The 27,630-nt window shown below is 53.3% G+C and overlaps 5 protein-coding genes across 5 annotated transcripts; 4 read left to right on the plus strand and 1 right to left on the minus strand.

Annotated features, from left to right (window-relative positions):
- Positions 1-763: 763 nt before the first annotated feature.
- Positions 764-2,718, plus strand: BJX68DRAFT_263018 (uncharacterized protein; the record flags this gene model as incomplete). Its single annotated transcript, XM_071044580.1, has 7 exons — positions 764-1,070; positions 1,132-1,175; positions 1,233-1,300; positions 1,346-1,539; positions 1,593-1,847; positions 1,898-2,325; positions 2,413-2,718. The coding sequence occupies 7 exons, from the start codon at positions 764-766 to the stop codon at positions 2,716-2,718; spliced, it is 1,602 nt and encodes a 533-aa protein (XP_070902984.1).
- A 526-nt stretch (positions 2,719-3,244) lies between these two features.
- On the plus strand, positions 3,245-6,653 carry BJX68DRAFT_228824 (uncharacterized protein). Its single transcript, XM_071038914.1, has 4 exons — positions 3,245-4,011; positions 4,082-6,001; positions 6,078-6,280; positions 6,346-6,653. The coding sequence occupies exons 1-4, from the start codon at positions 3,620-3,622 to the stop codon at positions 6,414-6,416; spliced, it is 2,586 nt and encodes an 861-aa protein (XP_070902985.1). The 5' UTR covers positions 3,245-3,619; the 3' UTR covers positions 6,417-6,653.
- A 1,053-nt stretch (positions 6,654-7,706) lies between these two features.
- On the plus strand, positions 7,707-11,016 carry BJX68DRAFT_177102 (putative phospholipid metabolism enzyme regulator). The gene has a single exon (XM_071037146.1). The coding sequence runs from the start codon at positions 8,008-8,010 to the stop codon at positions 10,795-10,797; it is 2,790 nt and encodes a 929-aa protein (XP_070902986.1). The 5' UTR covers positions 7,707-8,007; the 3' UTR covers positions 10,798-11,016.
- Positions 11,017-12,479: 1,463 nt separating this feature from the next.
- BJX68DRAFT_253005 (DUF3824 domain-containing protein) lies at positions 12,480-15,117 on the minus strand (the record flags this gene model as incomplete). Its single annotated transcript, XM_071042644.1, has 5 exons — positions 12,480-12,919; positions 12,974-13,306; positions 13,365-14,126; positions 14,220-14,765; positions 14,850-15,117. The coding sequence occupies 5 exons, from the start codon at positions 15,115-15,117 to the stop codon at positions 12,480-12,482; spliced, it is 2,349 nt and encodes a 782-aa protein (XP_070902987.1).
- Positions 15,118-17,213: 2,096 nt separating this feature from the next.
- BJX68DRAFT_228843 (Zn(II)2Cys6 transcription factor) lies at positions 17,214-20,578 on the plus strand. The gene is made up of 4 exons (XM_071038915.1): positions 17,214-17,634; positions 17,688-18,513; positions 18,561-19,729; positions 19,785-20,578. Exons 2-4 carry the CDS (start codon positions 17,887-17,889, stop codon positions 20,050-20,052), a joined length of 2,064 nt encoding a protein of 687 aa, XP_070902988.1. The 5' UTR covers positions 17,214-17,634; positions 17,688-17,886; the 3' UTR covers positions 20,053-20,578.
- Positions 20,579-27,630: the final 7,052 nt, after the last annotated feature.

The following is a 27,630-nucleotide window of genomic DNA, read 5'->3' on the forward strand; positions in this document are numbered from 1 at the left end:
AGGCTGAGGATACTTTAGGCCTGGCTAGGAGTCTCTGATGTTAATATGGGGATATATGAAATGAGTTAGTAACCGCTCTGCTCGTATACATTAGAGTATATAAGGGTTTCTTCTTTTTTTCATAGATAGAAAGCCAGGGTTAAATATGGATGGCATAGTATGTGTTATGCGTCAGAACAAAGTATCAAAATAGCCTTTTATTATTCACTAAATAAACACTTGCAAGTTACGCAGTGATCAGGCTATCTAAAAATAAGTAGCAGGGCCGGTCGCTATAGTACAGAGTCCCTCCCTAACCACCGCCAAGCAAGCAAACCCCTGCAGATTCCCACCAACGAGGGCGAGAAAATTGACCTCGTGCTCCTTCATATCGGCACAATCTTCCCCAATTCGCCAGACTGACAAGGGCCCAAATCCTCTCGTGCAGAATCTAATTGCAAGCCTCGCACCCTGGTACACTATGATTGGCCGCATCACAACTCCTCTGGCCTCATCCATGCGGATCTGCGTTCGCCGAGATCTTGGGTGCCACATGATGGAAAGCTTTCGAGTCGCGCAGCCAACCGCCTGCGTTGACCTGATGGATCTCGCGCTCAAGACATCGAGAGCGAAGGCTAGGCTCTAGTGCGCTGGGGAACATGCGGCTTAAAATCGCTGCCAGTCGTATAACTGGACTCCAATCTCAGTATTGCGCTATCTCAGATTTCCATCTCCGCCTCCATCGACAAACACAACGCAGCCCACGACTCACACTCATGACGAGATGGACGGCAAACACGATACATTCCACATCTCGCGCCTCGAGGCCTCCTTCGGGCACACAAAAGTGAAACCACGGGGCAATTCTGTTGAAATGAAAGATGTCTTCCGCCATGCCAAAGCCGACGACTTGAATGTGAACGACCTCGACTTTGACTTCTCCCTCGATCGCGATAGCTACCCGCTTGATACGCTAGAGTCGCTGCAGGATGTCTTCTCTGCTGCGCAGCATCATACTCATTTTGCGAATGCGAGGAACTTTTCGGACGAGACGCAGATTCGGTGTTTTGATTCGGATGGGAGGACGTCGAGTGAGTGGACATGATATTTCTGCATTTTGTGTTCTTGATCTTGCTAATAGATTCCCCAAAGAGTGGCTTACGCTTGACACGGAACTGCTGTCGGGTCTTCTGAGGGTGAGCTATTAGCAAGCAAGCTCTTCGTGCTGCGATGAGAGCTAAGAATTTGTGAAGAAGGTTTCTAACCCTCAAAGTACTTCGCCTGCATCGACTGATATGATGCCGCGGCGGCTGCTCGCATTGTACGTGTACATTCACATTCCTTTTCCTCATACTGACCTTTGCAGCTTCGTTCCTCTCATACCGGCTAAGAACACATCATACGGGAGTCGAATCACAATGACCCAAGACAGCACCAGAGAACTGTTTAGATCCCTTAGCGTCAACCCGCTATACATCATGAACTTGATAGGGCGGCCAGACTACTGGGCACCACAGACACGGTGGGAATCAGACAGCAATGGTGATTTTCAGGCATGCGGTACGCCCTCTGCAAATAGGATACCTACTTCTGCCCTCTCTAATACCTCACAGACTTCTTCTGCCAGCACCCCCGCTGGAACCTACACGTCCAAGGCGCCCCCTTATCAGTCTACATGCGCTACAGCGCTGCCCTAAACCTCACCACATACATAATCTCGCACAAAGAAGGCGACTCAAGCATCCGCGTCCTATCCTCCATCCTCGACACAACCATCGAAACTGCCCGCCCACCCCAGCGAGCAAATATCTTCGAGACCCCTTCGATATCGCTGTCATCCTCTCCACACTCTCCTTCGAAGCCTCCAAGTTCCACGCCGCTCGCTTCCGCCGCTTCATGTGGGAGCAGATCAATAAAGTCGACGACCACCTCGCCGGCCTATCAGACAGCGATCGACGGAATCTCAGCAATCTCACGAAACAACTCCAGATCATCTCGCAGAACGCAGACTCGCACCTCGGTAACGCCGACGTCGCGATAATCACCGCGTCCGCGATCCGCACAGTACACGGGCATCTCCATAAAGCTATCGGGAGTCCAATCCAGGTACACGAGCGCGCAGCCGACTCGATAAACTACGTAATCGAGTCCGTGCAGAAGCAGAAGATCTGGTTCCTGAACTACAAGGCCCGAAAGGATAGCACAATGGCGCTGGTGTATAATCTCGTCACCCAGCAGGATGCGGCGAGTAATATCCAGATTGCAGCGAGTATGAAGAGGGATAGTACCAGTATGAATGCGATTGCGGCGCTTACGATGGTGTTTTTGCCAGGGACCTTTACGGCGGTGCGTCTTCCTACCCTCCTTTCTTTTTTCCTTGCTTTCTTTCGATTGTGTGTCTCAGGAACGGTGCTGATTGTATTCTTGTGGCAGACCCTGCTCGACACAGGAATCTTCTTCGCAAGGGAAAACAGTCTCCGCATCCACGTCTCGGGCCTTTGGTGGCTATGGATTGTTCTCACAGTTCCCCTCACACTAATCGTGATTGTGTGCTGGTGGATATACAAGAAACGAAAGGGCAAGGCGCGAATTGGTCCGAACGTCAACGCCAATGATGATAAAGGTGAAAACAAGGCTGGCCAGGAGGATATTGTCCCTCCCACGCCAAAGAGGCCTTCGTTTCGACTGGCGAATTTTCGGACATGGAGTCGGAATGATAGTATTGCTTTTAGAGTATAGATAGAGAGTGATGAGTGATGAATGCGCTATGAATCGGGTTAGGACGAGGAGTTATGGAGAAGCGTCTTGCTTGTTAATGGGTTGTTTGTATTAGGCTTTGGCGTCCGAAGTGTTGTATAGGTCGCTTTTGAACTACCGGTAGTCTTAAGCATCACAGGTAATTTATTCCTCTTCTTCCGTGCAGTTCGCCATCCATACTCCAGAGATTTGAGGGGTGTGTATAAAACTGTGGTAGTGTGGAGTAAATGTCGCATTACACCGTACTCAAAAAGCTCCCAACTGAAAAGCCACAATTCGCGTTCAGGAGCAACTGCTGGCCAGTCTAGGCCTCCCGCAACACAGTTCCAGACCGTCCATTCTGAGGAATTCCCCACGATAGGCTTGGATCTCTCCAGAACCTGCGGGATTGTTGGATGACAGCTGCAGTATGACGTCACGAGAAAATATGGTGACCTAGATCACATGACTGGGCTCCCTGACATGCGGTCACCAGTCGCGGACACCGTCCGTTAATTCCAAGTTTCAACTTGAAAGCTCGGCTTCGCCTTGTGCCCCAATTACTAGTCTTATCCAATCCAGCTAATTCGTCTATCCTTTCAGCCCTGGCCCTTTTTCCTCTCTCCGTGAAGCGAAACCCGCGCTTGATGCCCCATGTTCCACCACAGCCTGCGACTCGCGTCACTCTCTCAACTGGGCCTTCGTTGAGCTGTCCCTGAACATGGTCAAGCCACTTCGCTAGTCAGATCCGCAGCTGCATGACCTCTAGTCCTGCAGTCTCTTTTACTTCCTTGTTCCCATCGCCTAGTCCACTTATCATCGTCGGAGCAAGTGGTCCTCGAACTAGTTTCGTTCCTGATAAGCTTCTAGCCCAATTAGACACGTCTAGTCGCCAACCTTCACGATGTCTCATCCACAGCCCACGTCACAGAGCTCGCCTTTCTTGAACAGTCCCTCTTTGGGCAGCGGTCGCTCCCCTCACCTTTCTCCAAGGACCACCGGCCCAGATGTTCAACCAACTGAGGAACCGAGGCACGACGCGGATACAGGTAGCAGATCGGGCTCGAACAAACCTAAGCGGAAGAGAAATCGGCATCGGAAGCGTCGAAATCGCAGACAATCCTTTCTCGCACCGGAGGACTCACAGCCCGGCGCCCCACCTACAGTCCCCGAAAACGAGGCCTTGAATGTGATGGCGGGGAACCAGGGCAGACCGCAGGGTTCCACGCCATTCTACAAGCTTGGAGGGAATCTGAGCAATACAAGTCTGGAAAGCGAAGCGTTGCTGGATCATCGGTATGTCTACGCCCCACGTTTATTCTCGCTTTCGAGAAACGGTTGCTAACCGATTGGATCGGTGAAATAGGAATCAACCGATGATGAGACCCCGAAGAGAGAGCCGTCTAGGGCAGTCATTTCGACCTGGTTCAATGTCGAATTCGTTTCGCAATCCCGACCCGAGCCCTCGCAACTACCTAGATCGCAGCCACAATTCGTACGCAGACGATAGCGAACACGACGAGCCTGATGATCGGACACCGTTGATGAGGCCTTCTTCCAGTCATACGGCGACACAGCTACGATACGGTGCCGACTCCAAATCCAGTCCGTTTTCGTTCCGGCGTCGCCGATCTGCTCAGTCTGGTTCATCTGGACATTCGCCCCGCGATGTACCCAGCCATGATGTTAACAACCCTCCTTCAGTTCCCGGAACCCCCAAGCAAGGGCCTGATTTGGGGTACAACGATGCTGTCGTTACAGGGGCGGAGTATAATTTTGATATCGGCAGGGATCTCAATGATCGGTTTGGCTCATCCCGGCCAAAGGACATGGTGATTGATGTGGAGGGCACTGCTCAGCGGTCTAAAAGCTCGCCGGGGTCCGTTGCTTCTTCTCTACAGCGTACCCCTCGGGAAGGGCTCCATCGGCGGTTTACCGTCCCGGCTGAGGAAGACGTTTGCTTCCCGCAGGAGGACGCCTCGGAGGTAGCAGAGTGTGCTCCAGCTCTATCGCGAGGAGACGAGCGGCGCAGGCGACGAGACAAGGAGTGGCCGGATTTGTCTGTCTTGGAGGACTGGAGCCGTGTAGAAAAGGAAGACCGGACAGGTGCCCTTCGCGCGAAAAAGATCAGCGAACCGATGCTGGTTGAAGGCCGCCTTCGTCCACAGTACCGATTCTGGCGGCACGAGGAGGACGAGGCACCGTACCGATTCACTTATTTTAACGAGGAGTTCCAAAGCACCATCCATGCACAGACAATTTCCGAGTTGGTGCCGCCAGGAGGTAGCTTCCGCGACCTATTCATTCCAGATCCGCCTGAGCTTGAGGACTCCTCGGACGAGGAGGAGAGCGATTCAGAACACCGCCCGAGTGAAACCCCAACAAATGGTCAGCGTAGTTCGAATCCCAGTCCGGGCACTAGGACGGCGACTTCTTCCAACAATCACGAAACACATCACTCGCCGGACCCGAGGGCGCACTTTCGAACCTCAATCATAAGCGAGGCCATGTCGGAAGGGCGGGCATCAACCGATATTGGCCAAGATCATCCCCAAGCTCCCCCAAAAAAGAAGCGATACGGACCTCGACCGACATTCTGGCTCGACGTTACTTGTCCGACTGACGCGGAAATGCGGGTAATTTCGAAAGCCTTCGGCATTCATGCTCTGACAGCGGAAGATATCATGATGCAGGAAGCACGTGAGAAGGTCGAGTTGTTCCGAAACTATTACTTCTTGAACTACCGGACCTTTGAGCAAGACCCGAACAGCGAAAACTATTTACAGCCGGTGAATATGTACCTCGTTGTGTTCCGCGAGGGCATCCTGTCCTTTCACTTCTCGCAGACACCGCACCCGGCGAATGTGCGACGGCGCATCCGCCAACTGATGGACTATTTGATTTTAAGCTCGGATTGGATCTCATATGCGCTTATTGATGACATAACCGACGTCTTTGGTCCTTTGATTCAAGCCATTGAGGATGAGGTCGATGAGATTGATGAGATGATCATGCACATGCACTCTGACGAGGCGCCTTCGAAGGAGGAGAAGGAACAGCCTGTAGTTCCCGGCCCAGGCGAGATGCTGCGGCGCGTGGGCGTGTGCCGTAAGAAAGTGATGGGGTTGTATCGACTGTTGAGTACCAAGGCAGATGTCGTCAAGGGCTTCGCCAAGAGATGCAACGAGCATTGGGAGGTGGCGCCCAAATCGGAGATTGGTCTGTATCTGGGCGATATTCAAGATCACATTATGACCATGACCAGCAGCTTGACCTACTACGAAACGTGCGTTTACGCCTTGACTTTTTGTCATTTTCGCTCCTTACCTCTGTTCGAGCTTGAGCTAATCCGGTTTCTGCAGGCTCCTGTCACGCGCGCACAGCAACTACCTGGCGCAAATCAACATCCTCATGAACGAGCGACAAGAACAGACCGCCGATGTCCTGGGCAAGCTTACCGTATTAGGAACTATAGTTCTTCCCTTAAACATCATTTGCGGTATGTGGGGGATGAACGTGAAAGTACCTGGCCAGGACGTGGATAGCCTGACATGGTTCTCCTCGAGTATGAATCTCCCATAACATCAAACCACAGTTACCCGCGGATCTTTCGCTAACTTACTCGTTTAGTCACGGGCGGTCTAGTCCTTTTCGCGTTCTGTTCATTCCTCATTGCGAAGCGGGTGTATAACATTGTTTAGGGGTCGGGTCGCGTGCTAGCATGCCGTACTGGCTGCAGCCGCTTACGCTCCAGTTTTTGATTACATACTGGGATTGTCTTGGAAACTTTTCATATGTGTGCATATACCTGTCTGGATTGTGTTGCCTGTCTAAGCTGGCTTTGGGGCGTTGGGTTACTAGGTTGGGTTCTTGCTTTGTAGATAATAAGTCGTCTGGATTATAGATCGTTAGCCAATAATAAAGAGCTGATTTTGGATCGATCGATGAGTCCTTGTTTTTATCCCTCATCCACGGGCGCGAGGTCTCAGACTCCTCGTGTGGCTGATTTAAACGGGATGAGGTCATCATGATGGTAACAATCGGTATGAGGATGACAATAGTTACCGGCAGAGAGCCTCCCACTTGCGGGTAATTAATCCATACGCCCGTCATGGCCCGGTACCAGTGTTCTCCCACGATCCCTCAGCACAGCAGTTCCCGGATCTGGTCCCAGCCAAAGAACCAGAGTTACGACTGAGAGCTTGTGTTTCGTCCTTTATCATCGCCATTTTCGCCGCATCCTTCTATCTTCCTTCTTTGCATCTTCCCTGTCTATCATCTCGCTCTAATCGAGATCCCTGTGTCAGGCTGACCACGCTTACAGCGGTCAACGGGTGTGCACCTCCCTGGTGGATTCTTTTCGTTGTGTGCGTCTGTCCTCCTCCCCGGATTCTTCGCTCGGCTTCCAAGCTAGACTCTTCGCTACTTCGTTGTTTGACGTGGGCTCGCTTCATTGGACCTCGCTGTTCGCCTCCCCTGAGAAACTGGAGCCGGAGGGCTCGTTGATGGATCTCTCAACCCCAACGGCCACCGGTGGGGGTCCACGAATAATACCTGTTCCGCGTTGACCTGGTGCAATCCCCGGCCGGATCCTCCCACCGTGAGTTGTGACTGAGGTCAGCGGCCGGCGTTTTCCTCGGATCGACAGGTGGTTTCCGTGAGCTAACGGGGCCGGAGCTTGTTCTAGACATTCAACCACCTCACCTCACCTTCACCGTCTCTCTGTCTGTCTTGCCTTCTGATCAAGTTGCTGTTGACTCTGGTGTGTCTCTCCTGTAACCGCGACGACTATTGGGACCCCCATACCACTATTGATTGATTTGCTCGCTGTCGCCTCCCTTGGAGGGCCGTGATTTGCCCCTTGGACCTTTGGTATTTGCCCATCAGCATGTGGCCGCTGGCTATTCGTCTGCCAATTGTCTCCCCCATGTAACGTGCTCTGTGCGACATCAGTCCATCGCTATTGTCATCCAACGCATCCGGTCTCTTTGCTGAGCTTGCCTGCTCTTTGGCTGATTCACGGCCTAGAAGAGTCCCTGGGGCTTTGTTCGCCTTTTTCGTCTCTTCTTTTTTTATTTTCGTTGTACTCTTTTTTTCGCCCTATCAACTGCTCGCCGAACTGTTTTCCCGCTTCTTCCCGCCTTTATTTTCTTTTGCCCTCTGATTTATTCTCACGGCTGCTTTTTATTTTTTTATTTTTTTTTTCTTTTTCTGCTTCTGCAGTCTGGTTCCCTCTCGGATTCCCCTGACTTCCCATGCGCTTGTCAGCATTGACCTGACTCGATAGAGACCATGGCTGAGGAATCCGAGAGGTCGCCCTACCCTAACGGTACAGGTGGTGCAGGTGCTGGTGGACCCAAAGCTGCCCAAGATGATGTACCGGTGCCTCCTTCATCTCTTACCCGAAGATCCGCCAGTGAAGGCGACATGAGTGAACTGCCACGTTCGACCACCAAATCCCAGGGCCACGTCCCCTTCCTCTCGCAGTTGCCCAAACCCTCGCATCCCGTTCCAGGCGCCTCCGGCCCTCCTTCAGCCACGAACTCCACTATATCCTCTCGCGAACCCTCTCCCACCCGCTCCTCCCAACACCTTCGCAACTCGACCTCGTCAACATCGACCTCCCGCGTTTCCTCTCGCTCCCGGAAACGCAAAATCGACCGCAGTCCCAACCGCTCTGCTACAACAAGCCCGAGCCCCGGTCCGGGTAAGCTCCCACCCGCGACTACCACCACCGTGCAACGAGCGCCGTCGCAGCCCAATAAGCCTCTCGTCATCAGCCCTCCGCCAAATGTCGAACCGTCCTCCGATGCACCCAGCCCGGACAAGTCCAATATGCCGCTATGGGCCGGATCTCGGCGGTCGGAACAGGAACCCAACCAGCCGAACACCTCCAGCAAACGGACGCAGACTACGGGCGATGAGTACGTCGCCAAATCGGACAGGAGCGCGCCTCGCTCCGTGAACAGAGGCGTCAACGGTTCCGGTTCAGCGTTGGAAACCGTGCAGGAGATGGCGAGCGATCAGTCAACCCCGTCAACCGATACTATACTCCTTCAAGCGGCTCCGGATGATGATAGGCTAGAGAGTATTGACGAAGATGCTACGCCAAAGGCATCAAGGCTTCATACTGAGAGTGGGAGTGATAGTGGCGGAAATAAAAGCTCGGAGCAGTTGGAGGAGAACCGTCGGCGGCCGTCTTTTGCGACAAGCAGACCCAACGCTCTTCTCTCGAAACGGTCTTCTACCTCGCTGGGCGGCGGCTCTCGTACGAAACCTGCAGATGGCTCTGTTCGAAACATGATCGTCGAGACCGAAACCGTCACGTCTATTCCCCAGGTTTCCGTCGGCGTGGGAGCGGGCGAACGAGGCTCGTCCGGAAGAGTAGACCCGGGGACTCTCCGGATGAAACCTAGCACCGAAACCATTCGCCCGAAGAAAGAGAAGAGAAGATCTCGGAAACCTACGCCTCTTGCGAGCGGCACTGCGTCGTCGAAGGCTGACATCTTCGAGGCCAAGGTGGCCAGCGCGGTCGACGAAGCCGATGTGTCAGATTCCGACGAGACGTTTGTCTACGAGTCTAATCCTCCAGAACAATACCCTCGGCAGAGCAGATATCATTCGCGCACGCCCAGTGCGACATCAATGGCAAGTCAGGCAGATGCGATAGCCGGCCGGAGTCGCGCTGCACTGAGGGAAGGAAATCACAGCGTTACGGGGAAGCGCAGCATGAAGTTTACGAACAACACATATACAAGCAGTGTTGACGGAGATGCCGACGAGATCCCCCGGTCTCACCCAAGGATGGATGGAAACGGTACTCACACTCCGCGCCATCACCTGGGGCGCCACGGACGGCAAAATATGTATCCGTCGCTGTTCGACAACGATTCGCCGTTCCCGCAGTCGCAAGGACACAAGTCCCCTCGGCACTTTCCTGGAAGCGGGTTCCGACAAGCCAGACAACCGGGATCTCGCACGAATCCGAACTACCGAACGATCAACAGCTACAAGAAGGCTGGTGAGGTCTATGGCTATGATTTCGATGCTGAGGGTGCAGACGACGAGCGAACACCGCTAGTTGGATCTCCGCGTCAAACACGTAGTCGTGGCGGTCGACGACCTAATAGTGCGAGCTTGCGACAGATGGAATACATGCAGCAGCGGCATCGCAGTTATGTTTCACGGTACGGCGCGTGTGTTCTAGTCAGCCTATTATTTTTCCTACTCGTCGGCGGCGGTGTATCATTTCTCGTGGCCATCACCAAGCCGCTACTCGACGTGCAGGTCCTCGAGATACAGAACGTTCTTGCGTCGGAACAGGAGCTCATGCTAGACCTCAATGTGCAAGCTGTCAACCCCAACCTCTTCCCCGTGGTCATCGACGATATCGACGTGAATATATTCGCCAAGAGCCGCTACGTCGGAACCGACAAATTCTGGCACGATCATGGCTCCGACCTAGACAGATTCCCGAGGGCAGAGCGCCGGAAACGCGGGGCGGACATTGCCCGCACAGCTCGTTGCGTTGGTGATTCGGATTGCGAATCCGACGGGCTTAGGGATCAGTTGACACATCCCAAGGGTGGTGTGGACAAGGGTACGGATCCCATGCCGAGCGACCCCGCCGGCGATCCACAGACCATGCTCATTGGTCGCGTCTTCCGACTGGATTCCACCCTGACCTTTGAGGCGTCGCCGTGGAATCATATACCTTCTACCTCGAAGGGCCAGGTTCGTCTAGCGCGCCCTGGAAACTCTACAGAGAAGGGCGGTACAGAGCGCTGGGAGCGAGTATTGCAGCACCCGTTTGAGCTGATTGTCAGTGGTGTCGTCCAGTATCAGCTCCCCCTCAGCTCGCGCTTCCATACCGCGTCCATCAGCTCGAGCATCAAGGTTACACCGGACGACGGTGTCGGTGGTGACGATCCCAGCCACACCCCAGACAAGAATGAAACCGTCGGAGTCTCAACGTTTGAACTATCCCGTCGAAACCAACCCGGCGCGTCGCTCTCGGAAGGCGAGACTCTAAAGGCCGTCCGGGCCCTGATCGCGATGACCAGACGAGCATTCGTCGCCTGATCGATGATCGACCTGGTCTATCTCATTCAGTTTCAACCTGACCAACTAGACTGCCTGGTCTTCTGATAATGTCCCCCAAAATGACGAGTGCATGACAGATATCATTTTATCTCTCCTTTGTTTTTGTCTCGTGTCTTACTACTTACGATATACCCAAATCGCATACACTCAGCTTGAGCCTTCACTGGCGTTGTGGTCTCTTTCAATCATATACTCTATGCATCCAGCCATCCTTCAAATCATCCATTCATCCTTGGTTCCCATTCTCCTCATAGATATCATCGCATCCCTTGTCTTTGTAACTATGCCCGGCGGTCCGCGCGGTGGCTACTTCTTCTTCCGTTCTCTCCAGACAGACTGCGTGTCTATGTCCATGCCTACTCTATGCTCATGCTTAACGGCCTAAAATAAAATTAGATTTGGCGAGGTGGTTTTGCTATGATAAATATCCTTTTTCTGCCCTTGCCTTCCTTTCATTCTAGCGGACATATTCGTACCCCCTTCTTTATTCTTCGGAACGCTCCTTTAACCCTTTTCCGATACTGTACGTGGCTTAATCCTCCTTTCTTCCCACCTTGCATTCCTACCTTGCTCCTTCGAACCTTCCTTGGGGTTCCTTTCAACCAGTCCCGGTTTTCCGCCCGCTTCGGCCTTTTCTAACGCAAACCGTCAATCACTCGTATACCAAGCGAGGCAAAAGCGCTATGACAATGACGACAAAAGTCCCAAATACCGATTATGATGTGGCATGATATGATACGATGTATGTAATGTACGCTACATGCTAGGCTACTAGTTAGTATCTCTGCCCGGCTACACAGCAGCATGGGCGCTGTGGGATAGTTCCAATTTGAGAAAATTATACTCACCTGCCTCTTTCTTATAATCTCGGTGCTGGATTAAACCAGTGCGGGTTAATGAGGTCCGTACCTGGGTAGCTAGGTAGCTAGGTAAGTGAGTAATTGAGACAGTTAGTTACATTGGTCGGCATCATTTCGTTCCTAGGCTAGGTGATCGATGAGGCTATATACTACCTCTGGTTTAATCCAGGTGGTTTAACAGCCTAAATGGCAGTATAGTTACCTATAGTAGATACTAGGCACCAGCAGATCGCGACCCCTTGTTGCCATGATTGTTATTAAGTGAGTGGGTGGGTGGTGAACAAGATTTGGGTGTGGTGCCTTAGCACCGGACCGAGGAAATGTATAGCAAATATTAAAGTGCATATTAGAACGGACTTCTTCTCGCGGGGAATCGAGATAATCTAGAATAATAGGTGACAATTTTAAGGACCTCTTCCTGGGAAGGAGATATTATTTGGGTTGATAGTGGGAGTATTGGTCCACTGGGGTGGGTGGCGGCCGCGGAAACTATATATATATCTTGGTTACCCTCAAAGCCAAGCCAGGGATTGGACGGTCTACGTGATGGATACTCTGAGATCCAGAGAACTGAGGAGGTTGGATAACAGGTAGTAAATCAATTGAACGCATATAAACAAAACCAGTGTAGTAACATAGATCATACATCATTATAGAGGTCGTGACTCATGATCAAGGATTATCGTCGGAAAACATAGCCATCATAAATTCATCATGTAGAACGCAGCAGAAATTCCACCCAAGCGAGGAACGAGACAGAAATTACGCAAGGGAAATCGAAACCAAGAAACAACAACAGCATTAAACGAAAATCCGGTTGACGCGCTTCATCAAATGCTCGAATCGATCGGCCAGAGGGTCGTCGCCCGGTTGAGGGAGCAGCCGACCCTCGCGGTCGAATCGATCGGGCAGGTCAATCGTCGCATCAGAGTCCGATTCAAGTCCGTTTTCCCGGGCTGTGCTGCCCTCCTTTTTTGCAATACTTCGCTTTGATCGATAGGGGTCAGAGGAGGAACGGTGGCGTCGGTCAGAGCGGCGACGACGTCGACGGCGACGGCGGCGACCTGAGTCCATTGCATCAATAGTAGTGTCGCTGTCGTCCGTCTCGTATCCATTCTTTTCTCGATTAACTGCCGGATCAACGTCAAAGGCAACAGACTTGGACTGGGGTGGTTCGCTCCCAGCGCGCGACCGTCTGCGCCTGTGACTAGGCATGCCTAGTCGAGAGGGACCCTCTAAACCTGAAAGAGATTCGTCAACATGATATCCAGGAATGCGTGGTTGACTCAACACACCATCGTGAGGTCGGTATTGTGCGGCTGGAGGGGAAAAGTTCCATGCGGTACTCACATTCTCATCTGCCCTCCGTGGCCGATTGGCGTAGGGATCCGGCCCGGGAGGAGGATAATTGTACTGTTGGGGAGGGGCAGCGTTTGGAGGAGGATAATCAGCCGGGTTGTACGGGTTTGGTGTCATGGGAGGGACAGGCGCTGAACCTGGCGGCGGCGGATAGTAGTTGGCATTTCGGAATTGGGGATCAAGCGATGCGCCTGGGTTAGGGGAAGCCGCATAAGGACCGGGGCTATATGGTTCCTCGTACGGGCTGGGGCGCCCATCGCTGTCATATCCTTTGAAAGGATTAGCCAAGAAGATCTAACGACCGCTGGCTATCCTCTTAATACTTACGCTGCCTGTCCCTGTCTTCCCTCTCCCGCTCTCGATGCTGGGAGTATTTATGAGCCGCATACCCAACCCCTGTGGCGGCCAGAGCAGCTCCTGCTATATCGCGAGACTTGCTGCGATGCCTGTGACGGCTTCGGCGTCGTCGGCGGTCTTCGCCGCTGGAGTCCGGCGAGCTGCTGCTGAACCGTGCCCGGCTGCGACTGCGGCTACGGCTGCGGGTCCGACCACGGTGCCCAGCAGCACCACGAGCTACTGGGTCAGATGCATCGGTGTGGTATCCCTGAGAGCTGACAGGACGTCCGTAGTAGTTTGCGGCGGGAATGCTTCCGGTTACTGGGTGGTCGCCGTACTCGATCAGGCCGGCAGAATCTCGGGTAGGGTCGGGATAGATTTCGGACTGCGGCCGGCCTCGCGATCTGGAACGTCGGCGGTCTTTCCGGTGTACTGCCTCTTCGGCTTCCTTGTCCTTGTGTTTATCCCATACGTTGGCTGCTACGGCGGATCCTAGACCGGCTGCCACGACGGGAAGAGCTTTCCTGAGTCTGCTCTTGGATCGAGAGCGAGACCGCCTGCTCCTCGACTTGCTGCGAGCTCTCTCGACAAGACCGGCTACGGCAGCGCCAGCTAGACCGGCTTCTGCCATGTGCTTGCGGCGGCGTGACTCGCTGCGTTTCTCATCCTCGCCGCCCTTGACCGATCTAGACGAGCTCACTCCTCGACGGTGGCGCGAGCGACTGCGTCGGTCCTTGTCTGACTTCTTCCGAGCTAGAGCTACGGCACCAGCAATGGCTGCGGCTCCTAAACCAATCTCGGCAAAGGTTCGAGCGCGAGAGCGAGAATGAGATCGACTGCGGCTGCGCCGATGACGGGAGTGACTGTGACTGTGGCTGTAGTGACGATGATGACTGTAACGCGAGCTGCGGTCGTCATCAAAGGAGTGAGAGCGATGACGGCTCTTGCTGCGGTAGTAATCCTTGGCTCGCGAGACAGCTTCGACTGCAACGGCGCCCAAGGCACCAGCGCCTACATCGCGCCCGAGACGGCCAGCACCGCTGGAGACTTCCCCTCCGTTTTTCTTTGAACGACTCCGGAGCAGTTCTGCGGCGCCTACGCCGACCAGGGCACCCGAGGCAAGGTGGCGGCGATGGTGGTCATCGTATTCCTTGGTCTCTTTGCGGATGTAAACCATGCTGTCATCGCTGCTGTAGTCATCGTCTCGGCGGCGGGTTGCTTGGGAGACAGAGTCGCCAGGGCTGAGCTCTCGTCGGATGCGGCGGTCATCATTGTCGTACTCTCGGACACGGCGATGATAGTAGTAGGCTGGTTCTCGGTCTCGGTCCACCTCTGAGCGGTGGATCATCTCGTAGTCCGATTCACGTGGGTTGATATAAACGGGGCCCCGAGCTTCTTGAATGATTACTGGCTGGTCTTCACGAATGACGATGGGATTAGGGATACGGCGCGGGCGTTCCGTCACAATGTACTCACGTTCGTAGTAGTCTCTGTCGGAGCGATCGTAGTCAACCTCACGCTCGTAGCGCTGGACCATGATGGGCTCTTCGCGCTCAGTGGTACGCCGGATAACCAATTCCCGATCACTGGGGCCTGAATCTTCGCGCCGAAATAAAAAGTCTCGCTCTCGCTCTCGTTCTCGATCCTCGGGAGGTATGACGTAGCGCTTGACGGAGACGCCTGAAGAACGGGGTTCGTCCCAGTCGTCTTCTCGCTCGCGCTCTCTGTAGATGTAAGACGACATGAGGGGCTGTTTAAGAGAAAGAGATGGAATGAAAGTGTAAGAGGACGAGGGATGGCGGGGTAAGAGATAATGAGGGTGAGATGAGGGAGCAGGCCACAGAAAAACCGGAACAGACGGCTGGGCTGGGCTGCTGAAGGCAGGTGGGGTAGAATCAAAAGCAGGCTGAGTCAAGCGTGGTTACAAAGAGATGAGAAATCGAGGGAACACAAGGGGAAGCGCGAGGCCAATCGAAAGCACACTCGGTGGATTCGGGCGCAAGGCAGAATGATGAAACAAGACAGAATAACGGTCGAAGCACGATGGAAGCGAGGGGAATGGACAGATGAAGACGGGGCAGATGCAAGAGCGATGAAAGAATGATATCAGGGCTGAGGGCTGGGGCTGAGTGGATGGAGGCCGATGGAGGGGCAAACAGGATGAGGCTAGTGGCTTGGTGGGATGCTATGACGCGATGGCTATAGGAGAGGCAATATAGCGGCAGATCACGATAGCGATCCTCAGGACATCACAGAGGACTGAAACTGCGATAGACTGCCGAGGAAGTGATGAAAGAGCAGGAATTGCTGATGGACGATGAAGGCGAAGAGTTGCAGAGCAGAAAAGAAAGAGGGACGCACGTGAAAAGGAGCCTCGTGATGGAGCTCGATCAGTCAGTCAGGACCTTTGCTGTGTGAGGTGTGAGCACTATCAACGATTCAACAGTACCTTGTCGATTACTCTCCAACTACATGTCCGTCGAGTCCCAACGACGCTCTTATAATCAATCTCTGCCGTCTTATCCTCAAGGACAATGAAAGAAATCAACAAAGGCTGAGGCTGAAGTCGTGCCCGACGGCTTTCATCACAAGATCAGGCCTCTGTGTCGGGCAACATCTGTTTCGCCTCTCTCTGGAGAATGGAGTAAGTGATACGAAAATCTCCCTGTTGACCGAAATTCTGCTGCTTGTTTACGTGGTTGTTTGCTCGTGCTGCGTTCCATGGATAGGGGAAATGAGCGGTGGGCCGCAACGAGCCGTGCCACGGTTGCAAGACGGTTCGTCTGCTCCCAACCATGGACGCAAGGAAGCCAAATCTATTATCGGGCATCTTTCACGTAAGAAAAATCGAGAACGGGTCTCAACCCTGCGTCAAGATCATAGGAGACTTTGGAGCCCCAGCTGTCAATGTTCAGGCCTTCTCTCAATACTCTACAAATGATATCCGCAGTCTCCCGTCTCGTGAGAGCGATGAGGTCGATGGACCTTGGCCGACCGGGTGCATCAATAATTCCGGTATAATCTCACAATCTGCATCCTTGGTCCAACTCTAAATCCCATAGCCGGCCCTCCAAGTGCCAATCAGGCCGTGTAGTGGCAATGAGGATCCTGCAGACGGACGTCTGCTGCATTTGCGCAGGGAATGGTTGGCTTGCATGCAGCAGCCGGGCGGAGATTCTGGTGTTCGGGGAGCTTCCAGCCACCTTCCAGAAGCCTTTCCCCGGCTTTTGCACTTTTGCCCGTCTTCTGACTCTGAGACTTTTACATACTACTGTCAACTCCACACATATTCCCAAAAGAGTTTATTGTGTCCACCGCACCTCTTCTCCTACTCTTCTGGAGTCCTCGAGTAGTGTCGACAAATTGAGAGATCTATTCTTACAGTTTCATTTCCCAGGGTCCAGCCAACTGCCCCACAGCCGCTCGTGACAGCACGAACCCGTAAGTCCCAGCGAAACATCTTCCTCGCCATGAGCCACCAATTTGCGCTTTGAACGCGTACCGTACTTCTGGCCAGCCCCAACTCCACGCCGTCGGTTCTAGTCGATGGAGCTGCCAGAGCTGCCCCGGAATTTCCGACATCGCGAGACTCTCAAGACAGACTGCGACGCAGCGCTGACTTGCTGACTGCCGATCGCTGGGTGGCAATCGACGATGGCCGGAATTTGAAATGCAATCGAGGTTCGGCTACAACCCAACGCAGCCGCTGTGATACGGCATCCACGAGACATTTCCGAGGTATCGCGATTCAAGGTCGATGACTAAATCAGTTGCGACTGATTCAATCACAATCCCCATGTCTCTTTCCGGCATAAACTACATTGGGACAAGGTGCTGCGTTTTGACCTCCTCTGAAGCTCCAGCGAGAAGATCAGCCACCATTGCCATTGGCTGACGAGGCACACCATGTAGCCTCAAAGTCTATCGCTTGAAGGAGTTCAAGATCGAGACCCAATTGCCTGGAACTAAATGCAATTGGGGGCCCACCCGAACCATCTTCAATAGTCCATTCTGGACCATCGACCCCGTTTCCCCTTCTCGCGTGGCAAGCAACGTGGAATGCAAATCTCGCAGGTCCATTGGCTTGGGCCTGCATCCCGATGCCGCTCATGCAAGACAGACGTGCAGATCATCTTTCAATTGGCTCGCTAGCTCGTGCATCAGTGGCAGTACTCCGTAGAACTCTGTGACCCGGACTGCACCCAGCACGATCGACCAAAGTGGAAAACAAACTCAAATCTCTCCAGTCGACACAATTCGCGTAAGAATAGCGATTGGTCATTGTAGCTCTGAGCTTGACTAATATCAGAACAGCACAAACCATGGTCCTAGGTGACTTTAAAGCGCCACCGTCCCCGAGTCATGTCTGAAGAATTTCTGCATCAAATCACTATAGCCTTGTTTCGATGATCTGCCCGCCTATCATCTAACATATGAATCTTAGTCAACATCGCTCTTTGTCTCCTCTGACCCTCCACCATCGATTCCACATCACAAATCACTTGTTTACACAATGACACCCTCCTCTCGACCCACCGGCAAGCGGCTACCAATTAGCTGTCAGGCGTGCCGGACGAGGAAGATTCGTTGCTCCCGCGATGGACGCCCTTGCCAGACGTGTGTTCGAAGAGGGCTTGGAGCTGAAGACTGTATCTACCTCGGGCAGCCGAGACTATCGTCAGAGAACACGTTGACCACGGACACCACCGTACAGAATGAGCTGCTCGCCCGAATTCGCAATCTTGAGGATCTGCTCCATAAGCAAGTTGGCTCGCACCCGGGCTCTCACTCCCCGCTACCGTCACCGAGCCTGAGCGGGAGCTTCTCCGAGCCCGACAGTGCTATCGGTCTGGCATCAGAATACACCCGAAATTCTCTGCTAAGCAGCGTTGGCACATTGCAGACGTTTGCATCAGGATACGTCCGCTATTTACCGTTGGCGCCGCAATGGAGCTCGACCAACCACACGAGTTCTCCGAGCGATCCTCCAGATATCAGCTCCGAGATCCCCGATGACGATGATGACCTATGTATTCCATTTGCAGCGAGTACGGCCTCGAGGGAAGAGTTGCTCGCTATTCTTCCCCCGAGCCGGTATTGCGATGCACTCAAAGATGTCTACTTTCGCGTTTTCTCTCCTGTAAGTCATCTAAATTCTCGACCGCCATCTCTCACTAACAGTATCAGCTATTCCATATCCTTCATGACCTTACGTTCGAAGCCGAGTACCAGCAGTTCTGCCATGATCCGAATAGTGTTTCGACGGCATGGATCTCTCTACTGTTTGCCATTCTCTCCATTGCCATTACAGCTCTTCACGATGATGATCCTCTGCTCTCCGACCTGGGCCGAGAGAAGACCGTCAGTCGTAATGTCAAAGTCCTCTCCGCCCGCTACCGGTCCGCTGCTCTGCGGTGCCTGGCGGCAGACAGAGTAATGTCCCGCCATTCCATAAACTCTCTGCAGTCGCTCATTCTCATCATCTACGCGCGGTTGCACCGCGGGCTGCCCACTTGGACCCTTTTGGGATTCACCCACCACACTGCAACCTCGATGGGCTGCCATGTCGACCCGGAACGGTTTGCCCTTGGGCCTATTGAGCGGGAGGAGCGACGGCGCGCTTGGGCTGGGTTGACCATGTTGTATGTCAATCAAAACGTCACTTTTGGCAATCTGAACCCCGGACTGTCTTCGTTTGGTGTAAAGCTTCCTCTAGACGTCAATGATGTGGATCTGCTTACGGGAACGGTCTCGGGGCCTGTTAATCGCCCGACACAAATGACCTACCTTCTGGTGCAATACCGGCTGCACAATATTAGCTCCATGATCTGCGACACTCTGTTCAGTTTCCCGCCCAGATACTCGGTCACGCAGATTGAAACCGAGATTCTCAACGTGCACGAAATGTGCGAAAAGCGCTACCAGCTTGAACCTGGTCTTGAGCCCCTTCCTGTTCACCACCTAGCCAACTTGAACATTCTCTACAGCTACATTCACCAGCTCTACCTTTTGCTCCTACGACCCGCTCTCTGCCGCTACCTGCAAGGTGACATTACTCCAGAGACATGCGCCGCACGCGCAAAGTGCGTCGCGTCAGCAAAAACCTCTCTCGCTATTCACCAAACACTGTACGAATCTCCGCAGTTTGCCTCGTACAAGTGGTTCAACAGCGGCCTGGGAAGCTTCCATGCCTTTCATGCTGCCGTGATACTCTGCGTCATGCTCATGTACCCGGACAACCACTACGAAGCTCAGGATATCAAGGAGATCCTCTGGAAATCTCTTGACGTCTTCGCATCGCTCTCTAACCGCAGCAGCTTCTGCAGCAAAGCTGTGCCTGTCCTTCGGCAGATAATGTAAGCCTTCAGAGTCCTTGGCACCATACCCCCAACTAATCCTATTTGTGAATAGTGACACAGCCTGCTCAAGGTCCCACCACCGACAACAACACCAACTCCTGACTCCGCCCTTGGATACAGCCGGCATGCTCACACCCACAACGCCCATCACGTCAACGCCTCCCACAAGCTACCCCCAGTCGCCCGTGGAGTACATCTCGGAGCCGCTTTTTGCCCAGCTTCATCCGCAGAACTGGATATCCCCCACCTCTGTTCCTTGGGATGGATGGGACTGTCTTTCGCTCTTTTCGTCGCCGACGTCTGCGCCTTTTGTCACTTGAGCGGACACTTGGTCGGCCTGATATTCAGAAAATCCTTCATCGCTTATGGTGCGGTCGCGCTTGACGACGTACCCGTGGCATCATGCCTGTCTGCCGTTATTCATCCCAAGCTGCCTGGAGTGCTTCTCGGCTGGGGCAGGCAGGACGCCAACTCGGTGTCCGTCAAGACACAAGCATACCTCCCAAAAGTGATTCACCAATGAAACCCGAAGGCGACTCAAGTCCAGCGGAACAGCAACACCTCGACTTTTGCTCGAAATCCGACTACCAGCAAGGCGTCCCTACAAACAGTCTTCGGCAAGGATTGCGCTTCCGCTGGAATCCAGAAACTCGCAAAGAGTCCATGGCTCATGGCAAAGAGGCACAACGCAACCTGGAACGAAATCCGTCTACAGACTATTTCGGTTTCCGAACACTCGCCAAACGCCACGATCTGCTCGATTGCTCTTCTTGTTCGTCACCAGGACATGATAAAGGGACATTTTCTTCTTCACTCTACATAGCTAGAACCAAGAATGACCTGGATGGAAAACCATGGATCATAATAGAACTCAGACTTGCCTAGTTCACCCACTCTCTTATACATCCGTAATCATATCAGCTACACCATACCGTTAGTAATGTATCCAGTGAAGAGAAACAAAAAACTCCGCAATCCACGCTCTCCATTCCCCATATCGCAAAAATCGTTTGTCACGACTCGTTCACCACTCCGTTTGCCTGCGTTCAGTCGGCTTATAAAACCCCTGACTCCCCCCGCTCCTCTCCCTCTTCTCTACGCCTCTCTTCCGTGGAAACTCTGGCCTTCATTTATGCGTACACCCCACATACACTGTCATCCTTCATCATGGTCCGCCTCAAAACCCCCGGTACAGCACAATACGTCCGACGAAACGGAGCATATGCCAGCCTTCCCTCACTAGTCTGATCCCTAGTCTTTCAATCAGCACCACGCCTTACAAAGGTAAGGTATATGGCCAGCCATAAAACGAACACTACCCTCCTTTCCCAGCCATGCATGGATTGGAGACGCCGTTGGCAGTTCACCGCGATAACCAACCACCCACTCCACCCACCGGCTGTCGAAGACGAGCACCACAGACGAAACGGGGCCTCCCCGTGCCACACTGCCATTTGCAACAGGCTTCAAAAGCTACTAGCTAGCTACTGTTACCTATATCCCGCCATTCCTGTCCATCGTATCGAAATCCGTCACCTTGCTGGATATGGAGCCATACAACATGAGCTTCCTGCGCCTTGGTTTCGAAAGTCCCCGGGTTCCGGCGCCTCCTTTACGATCCGGGGCACTGTGGGCATGGGCAAGCGTGCGACTCTTGAAAATGGGTCTGATCCAATTTCCACTGTGAGGTCGATTTCTCGTTCCAAGCCGAGCGAGCGCCCCCCCACCCAAAATCTCCGGACGAGACACCATCGACGGTCAGCGATAAGCTGCCCAAGAATGCACGTTCGACATTTACCTTTAGCTCGAACATGGCATCCATGGAATGGTACGTTACGTACCGTTCTTACTCAGGATCGGGTCGAACGGAACGCCTCGGCCTCCTGAAACTTACTCCGCAACCTCCCCGTCCGGCCACCGACACCAGGATGACTGGCCCTTCACCAGAAGGACCAGTTACTGAAGCATAGCGTGCTGACGAGCCCAGACTTGGAACATGTGCGCTGTGGGGATGAAGCAAGCGTGCAAGGCCGCTCGCTTCCTGGCCAACGTCGGCCAGGTAATGTCGGGCAGTCTGCATTACTGCACAAATCGATTTGGCCTTTGGGGATTATAAGGCGACGCGCGATCGAGTAACTGGGCCTTATGTGCCCGGCATTGCCATCATGTCCTGTCCCGCTACGGACATTCGCGCGCAGGTGGGGAGATGAAAACTCCCTGGGTCGCCGTGCACAGACTCTCAAGCGTAGGTAGATTCCAGCATCAAGCCGCTCACACTTGGAATGCAACCCGCGCGCGACTGAGGCTGGCAAACTGTATAGTGGATTGGCCAGGTGCATTGGGTTGTTGCTTTCGGTATCCGGCTCTAATTTTTTTTTTTTCAACCCTGGTGCCGAAGAGTTGCATGAGGCGCCCAAGGGCGAGCGTCCAGGACCCTTTTATGGAATGGCACTACCTGAGGTAGCGTATAAAGTATCTTGATGTCGGCATCGCTACCGTGCTTGTCATTTCTGATGTACTCACTCCCTTGTGTCCACAAGACTAGACCCTGGCCCAGAAAGCACATAATATTTCCGCCACACTCCATTCGTGGCCAGCAATGGGGTTCATGATCTTGGACACTGCGAACCGTCACGGCAGCTCTCCGTTCTCGCCATACCGCACCGAGTACGACTTCTCTTTCTACTCGTCCTGCGATACCAAGGCCACTGTCCTGGGGAGACCTTCGCGGCCGTCTGGGCTTAGTAGCGCCAAGGGAGAGCTGGAAAATGGATGCTCAAGAGGAAAAGGAGGCAAGAGGGATCTCGCACGCACGCGTCCCCTGGAATAGGGCGCACTATCTACCAATGATATATGAGAGAGTGAGTGAAATAAGAGGTCGAGGTGTCGTCGGCTTTAGGGTAGGGTTGTTGGTCTCTCTCCACGCAAGAGAACATGGCGTTGACATTGATACTAGAATGAACCAAACTCCTCCCTCTCCTCCCTCCCCTCCCTCCCCCCCGCCCCCTCTCCTGTCATGCACCGCCGCGCGTGCTCAGTCCCCACGAGGGCTTGGAGGCTCCCACCTCCGTCAAGAGCGGAAAACGAATTTGCTACGTCCAAGAGACGTCGTGGCCTCCACCCACCCCTGCCCTCTCCGTGATCATCCCTTCCATGGAACGCCTACAAGGAATACTGGGCAGTCGGTCCCGTTACCGGCCATTGATACTCCGGCCGCGAACTGAATATTCGAAAGACTGTGAGTTCAATACGCGCGAAAACTAGCTGACGGTGCACATTCCCCACCTCGATATCTCCCGAACATGGGATCAGATCATCGACTGCGGCATCTTTTCAAACGTTGACCACTGGCACCACAGAATGGCCGCAATTAGCGAGGTCAGGACAGGTGAGAACGGAGCGCGATGGGGCAATGACCACTGACGACCCCATATCCTGCTCGGCCGGGCTCTTGTTGATCGGGAGGAAGGCCTACGAACAGGTTTGTCTATTTACTCTCTCGTTTCAGAGACATCGAAAAGACAAGCACAACCATGTAGACATTAATATAGTCACCCGATGGAATACCTTTGAGCGGACGAATCCTATTATGACACTGCTTGTAGTTTCTCCCGTGGAGACAACGTCAGGACAAGGGGATGGGCGACGGTGGGCGATAGTAGCAACAGAGCTACTTCATTCCCTTCGGAGCAGAATTGAAATCTGCGAAACGTTCTCATACAGATCAGCGCTCTGAGGGTCCGCCATCCTTAATTCAATAAGACCAAGCATGTACCCCTGCCTCAAACAGACCAGATATACCCTATCTGGACCAGGTAATGCGTGACATCCTGACTCGTATTTGGCGACAAGGCCCTAGCAGCGTCGGATGCTTTCGAATAGGAACCAGCTTGTCTCTCTGCCTGATCCGCCTCTGCCCGCCCCTGCAGCTGCCGCCGCTGCCGTTCCGTACTGACCGTGGCCGGATGTCTATGTCCACCGCAATCTCTACCCCAACGCCTTCGGACAAGCGCAGGCCCGGCCACCCTCGCAAACAGCGGCCGCCTCCGCCAGATCTGGAGTGGGAAACTGCCTGCCACCGCCCCCTCTCCACACACCGACAGGGTTGTGTTCCGCGAATTGAAAACACTGTAGCACCGCCATCAACAATGACTATGCCATAATCGCCGGCGAACTTTTGAGATACGCCAGAGCAAGTGATAAGTGAGTGTCGAGCGTTCCTTGGCACAGCCAGACTCGAAGCAAAAGATCTTGCATAAAATGAAGCCAGGCTATCGTATGCCTGGCTGAAAAATCACGCAGGAATAGTTTATCGCGTCTCGTTTCCCGCATACCATACTACAAGCGAGACCTTTATGTCTCAAAGTCGAAGTCGAAGTCTTCTAGGGCTCACTGCCTACCACATAGGACCATAACTAGGCTCAGAATCCATCGACTGCAACACGCACCAGAATGGTAAAAGTATCTAACTTGGTAGTCCTCTCCTTATAGAAAAAGGCGCCAAATCCAAACTAGGCCCTATCAGGACGCCGGCCAAGTAGCCAGGGAGCGGTTTACGGCCATCCGGTAGGGGCAGGAAATGGTGACAAAAATTAAGGACGTCTCAGCCAAGGAGGCGAGTCTTAGCAATAGATTGACCGCCCAGCCTCCCCGCGCCATGAAGACCCGGGCCACCTTGCGATGTATGTCCAACTGTTGAAAGTGGTATGGCATATTCGCCTGGAAAGGGTCACGCAAGGCTTCGAATTTCGGAGGAAGGGGCTCAGTGGGCTCAGAAGCAGTTACCTGCGAACTACAACTGGAACCTTCCTTAGTTCATGTCGGCAATGGGAAAGTTTGTGATGTATGCCCGGGCGCGTGACGGTCTCCGTGAAGGCTCCCCTTGCTCGTTTGGGGCTCCTCGCAGTTCTGGGCCTGGAGTTTAGGATGCACTTTTGGAAATATACGGGCGATCCTTCCCCAAGTTGATAGGGTAGACGCCTCGAAAAACAACCCATCGTTCTCGTGACGATGGCTGTTAAAGGAGCGCCGTTTAACTTTGGCATTGATGAGAAAAGTCTTTGGATATTCGGGCACAAGGCACCGAGGGACTAGAGCCGAATGGTCTGGTCTTCCTTGCCAAGTTCAAAGCTGTCGACCGCGTACATGGTGTCGTGTGTTGTAGTGACGAGGAACAAAGCTTGTGCTTGGCCTCTAACGGGGGAGTCCTTCGACAAGTACGGTACTACCGAGGTATAGTATGCAAGCCCGCTCACTGTGTAGTTTGTGAACTTCTCTAGCAATGACGACAAACCCTGTGGGATAGTCCAAGGCAAAAGCTCAAGAGCCAGCCTACCCCCGAACACTAACCCTAAAAGCTTTTCTTCCATGAACACATTCTCATCCATGGCATAGCACAATTCCAATATCGTGCCACACCAACCAAACCACCATTCGCTGCGTACTATGCCGCAGACAACAAGGGTAATTTGGCCCTCATAGCGTTGACAGAGTGCCCAGTATGCTCTATGACCGCGGCATCAACGTCTCCCGCTCGACGACAGACGTCGAAGTGCCGTCAAAGTGCCGTCGAAGTGCCAGTCCTCCACATGATATTAAATGAACTCCCGATCAGTTGATCCCTGTGCAAAGCTCAAAGCGATGGTCATGTACATGGCACAGTCTCTTGTGGCATTGAGAAGCAACTGCGCCGAATTATACATGGCCTCCATCCTGGGCAGCTCTATGGATAACCAGTACAAAGTACCCGAAACAGGTTACTCTGAAACTCTGTGATTTGCATGAAACACCCAGTCCCTAGACTCGCTGAGCAGTTCCGATTCAGTCCCTGCTTCGTGGACTGGATCAGCAGCCGTTCTTCTCCTCTTCCTGGAAAGCCACTTGCATACCTCTAAGGTCGGTCCAAGCTCAGAGGCAACAACCTGACGGTAGTGCCAGGGTTTCGCCGGGGCCCTTTGATGGATCGATCCAAGTCTCGGGGGTGTATTGGAACCGACACTTTGAACTTTTGGATATACGCATCCCTGGCGGCATGCAGCCGAAAAATAACGTCCACCTGCTTGACGTTGAAAACTAGTTATATCCAGACGAACTGGAGGTTTGTGGGGGCCGCTCCTCTCCGACCTTTATTGTGTACTGTCAGAAACGATCTCAAGATGCCAGCGCGGCGGTCATCTTGCCGCAATATCCTACGGAGGTATATGCAGAACCGATCTACGAGAATCGGCGGGTAGTTTGACCCAAACGAGGCTTCAGCACGGACAGACAGGCCTCTTGTGTCTGGCTAGGCACCACCGGATGGTATAGGTTTCTGCTTGAGCCTTGTCAAGGCCGATGCGGCACAAAATGGGGCATCAGTGCAGCCGACACTGGCCGCGGAAAGGTCCTCATTACAACTGCTGCGAGGCAGCAAAGAGCAATCAGAAATGAACAGACGCCCGAGCTTTTTTGGACCTTAGGGGGCGGCGGTATCGTCAGAGCTACATCACCAGGACCAGCTAGAAAGCGGTTAGTATCGCCGTTATTAGTCGGATTGGGATGCAGCCAAGACGATACGAGTCCCTTATTCTCAAAGCTAAGAGGCCTGGACCTATTTCTAATATCCTACCAAGCAACCCTGATTGGACTGATGTAAGAGGGTAGCTACGGGAGTACATGAACAGTGTCCGGCTCGCCGAGGGAGATCGCTACCGGATCTATGGAACAACAGCCATTAGGCTGTATGCTCGACTGGCTGTAGGCAATGAACCGCCAAAGTAATATTCCTGTACCGGTGGCCTGTGACCCCTTTGTCAGCTTCGTGGCTCATGTTGGCAACGGTTAACTCTACATGTTATCGTCGATGCAATCAGCAAAATTGACCGGTAGCGCTCAGGGCACGGCGCGCTATTGTGCCTCCCAAGCCAAGGTTCGATGACGACGAAACAGCCGGGGTGGAGGATGGGTACAGAAGCTGATGGTAGCACACGCCCAGTCGCGTGAAGGGAGGCGTAAGGTTTGTTAATTGTCCCCTCGAAAGCGGAATTGCCTGTGGAATCTGATGGCTTGGGAAACTAATCCATAACTATGTCGGCACATCTGTTAAAGAGACCGGTCCATCTCCTCCGTCGTCGGTACTCCTTTCTCGTGGTGTGAGAATTGCGATTCACAACATTGAAATGGGATATCGATCCACCGTGGGACATTCCCTTGTTTGTCCACGTTAGGCACGCCAACTAGACTCGATCCTACCAACTCATTTATCAAGACACCGAGATCGGTCTAGCAATGGCTTTGGCAAGAGAGCTCACCAGGCCTGGTGTGAAATACCACCTAGATGCGTGGCATAAGCTATTTCTACGGATAGTTGGATACTAAATCTAAGCGAATGAGTGCCAAAAGCATTTGGCTAGTCGTATTGCACTCGAGCACGTGGGGACAGAATGAGCGACGTCGGCGGAAAAGAGGTATCCTCTGCCTCTAACCCTAACTGACTCGACGTGTGGCAGACGCCTTCCTAAGCGGCCAGCTTGACTGGCTTTATTGATCTTGAGACCCATTCCGGTCTCTGACCGTCCCTGAAAACGTGGCAGCGCACTATTACTGTTACGGCACCCCGTCTAAGCAAGAATTTAGCACCGGTCGTCCGTCTGTGTAGAAAAGCAGGAAAGCAAGATGCCGGTGTCTGTGGCGTTGCAACCGATAGCAACGATTCTACTCGCTATCACATGTGTGCGGCGGGTGTCGTCATTCAATCACGGCAAGAATAGCCCAGTGTGTGCTACTAGTCTCCTTCTCCTATTATCTCGTCGAGTAACCGTCTGCCTTACTGCGCATTACCGTCACTGATACTCCTCTTCGATAGCTGCATAACTCTCCCGTTGGATTCTCTCAAATCCCAACACTGACAACCCCTACTT

Source organism: Aspergillus pseudodeflectus (genome assembly GCF_044049435.1).
Source record: "Aspergillus pseudodeflectus strain CBS 756.74 chromosome Unknown BJX68scaffold_6, whole genome shotgun sequence".
In the NCBI taxonomy this organism is placed as follows: Eukaryota; Fungi; Ascomycota; class Eurotiomycetes; order Eurotiales; family Aspergillaceae; genus Aspergillus; species Aspergillus pseudodeflectus.

Excerpts from the sequence above, each read along its gene's own strand:
- BJX68DRAFT_228824 (XM_071038914.1), top strand. The coding sequence starts at position 3,620 with ATGTCTCATCCACAGCCCACGTCACAGAGCTCGCCTTTCTTGAACAGT. Across the intron at positions 6,002-6,077 it reads AGCTTGACCTACTACGAAAC|GCTCCTGTCACGCGCGCACA; the intron begins GTGCGTTTACGC and ends CGGTTTCTGCAG. Across the intron at positions 6,281-6,345 it reads CCTGACATGGTTCTCCTCGA|TCACGGGCGGTCTAGTCCTT; the intron begins GTATGAATCTCC and ends TTACTCGTTTAG.
- BJX68DRAFT_177102 (XM_071037146.1), top strand. The coding sequence starts at position 8,008 with ATGGCTGAGGAATCCGAGAGGTCGCCCTACCCTAACGGTACAGGTGGT.
- BJX68DRAFT_228843 (XM_071038915.1), top strand. The coding sequence starts at position 17,887 with ATGACACCCTCCTCTCGACCCACCGGCAAGCGGCTACCAATTAGCTGT. Across the intron at positions 18,514-18,560 it reads ACTTTCGCGTTTTCTCTCCT|CTATTCCATATCCTTCATGA; the intron begins GTAAGTCATCTA and ends TAACAGTATCAG. Across the intron at positions 19,730-19,784 it reads CCTGTCCTTCGGCAGATAAT|TGACACAGCCTGCTCAAGGT; the intron begins GTAAGCCTTCAG and ends ATTTGTGAATAG.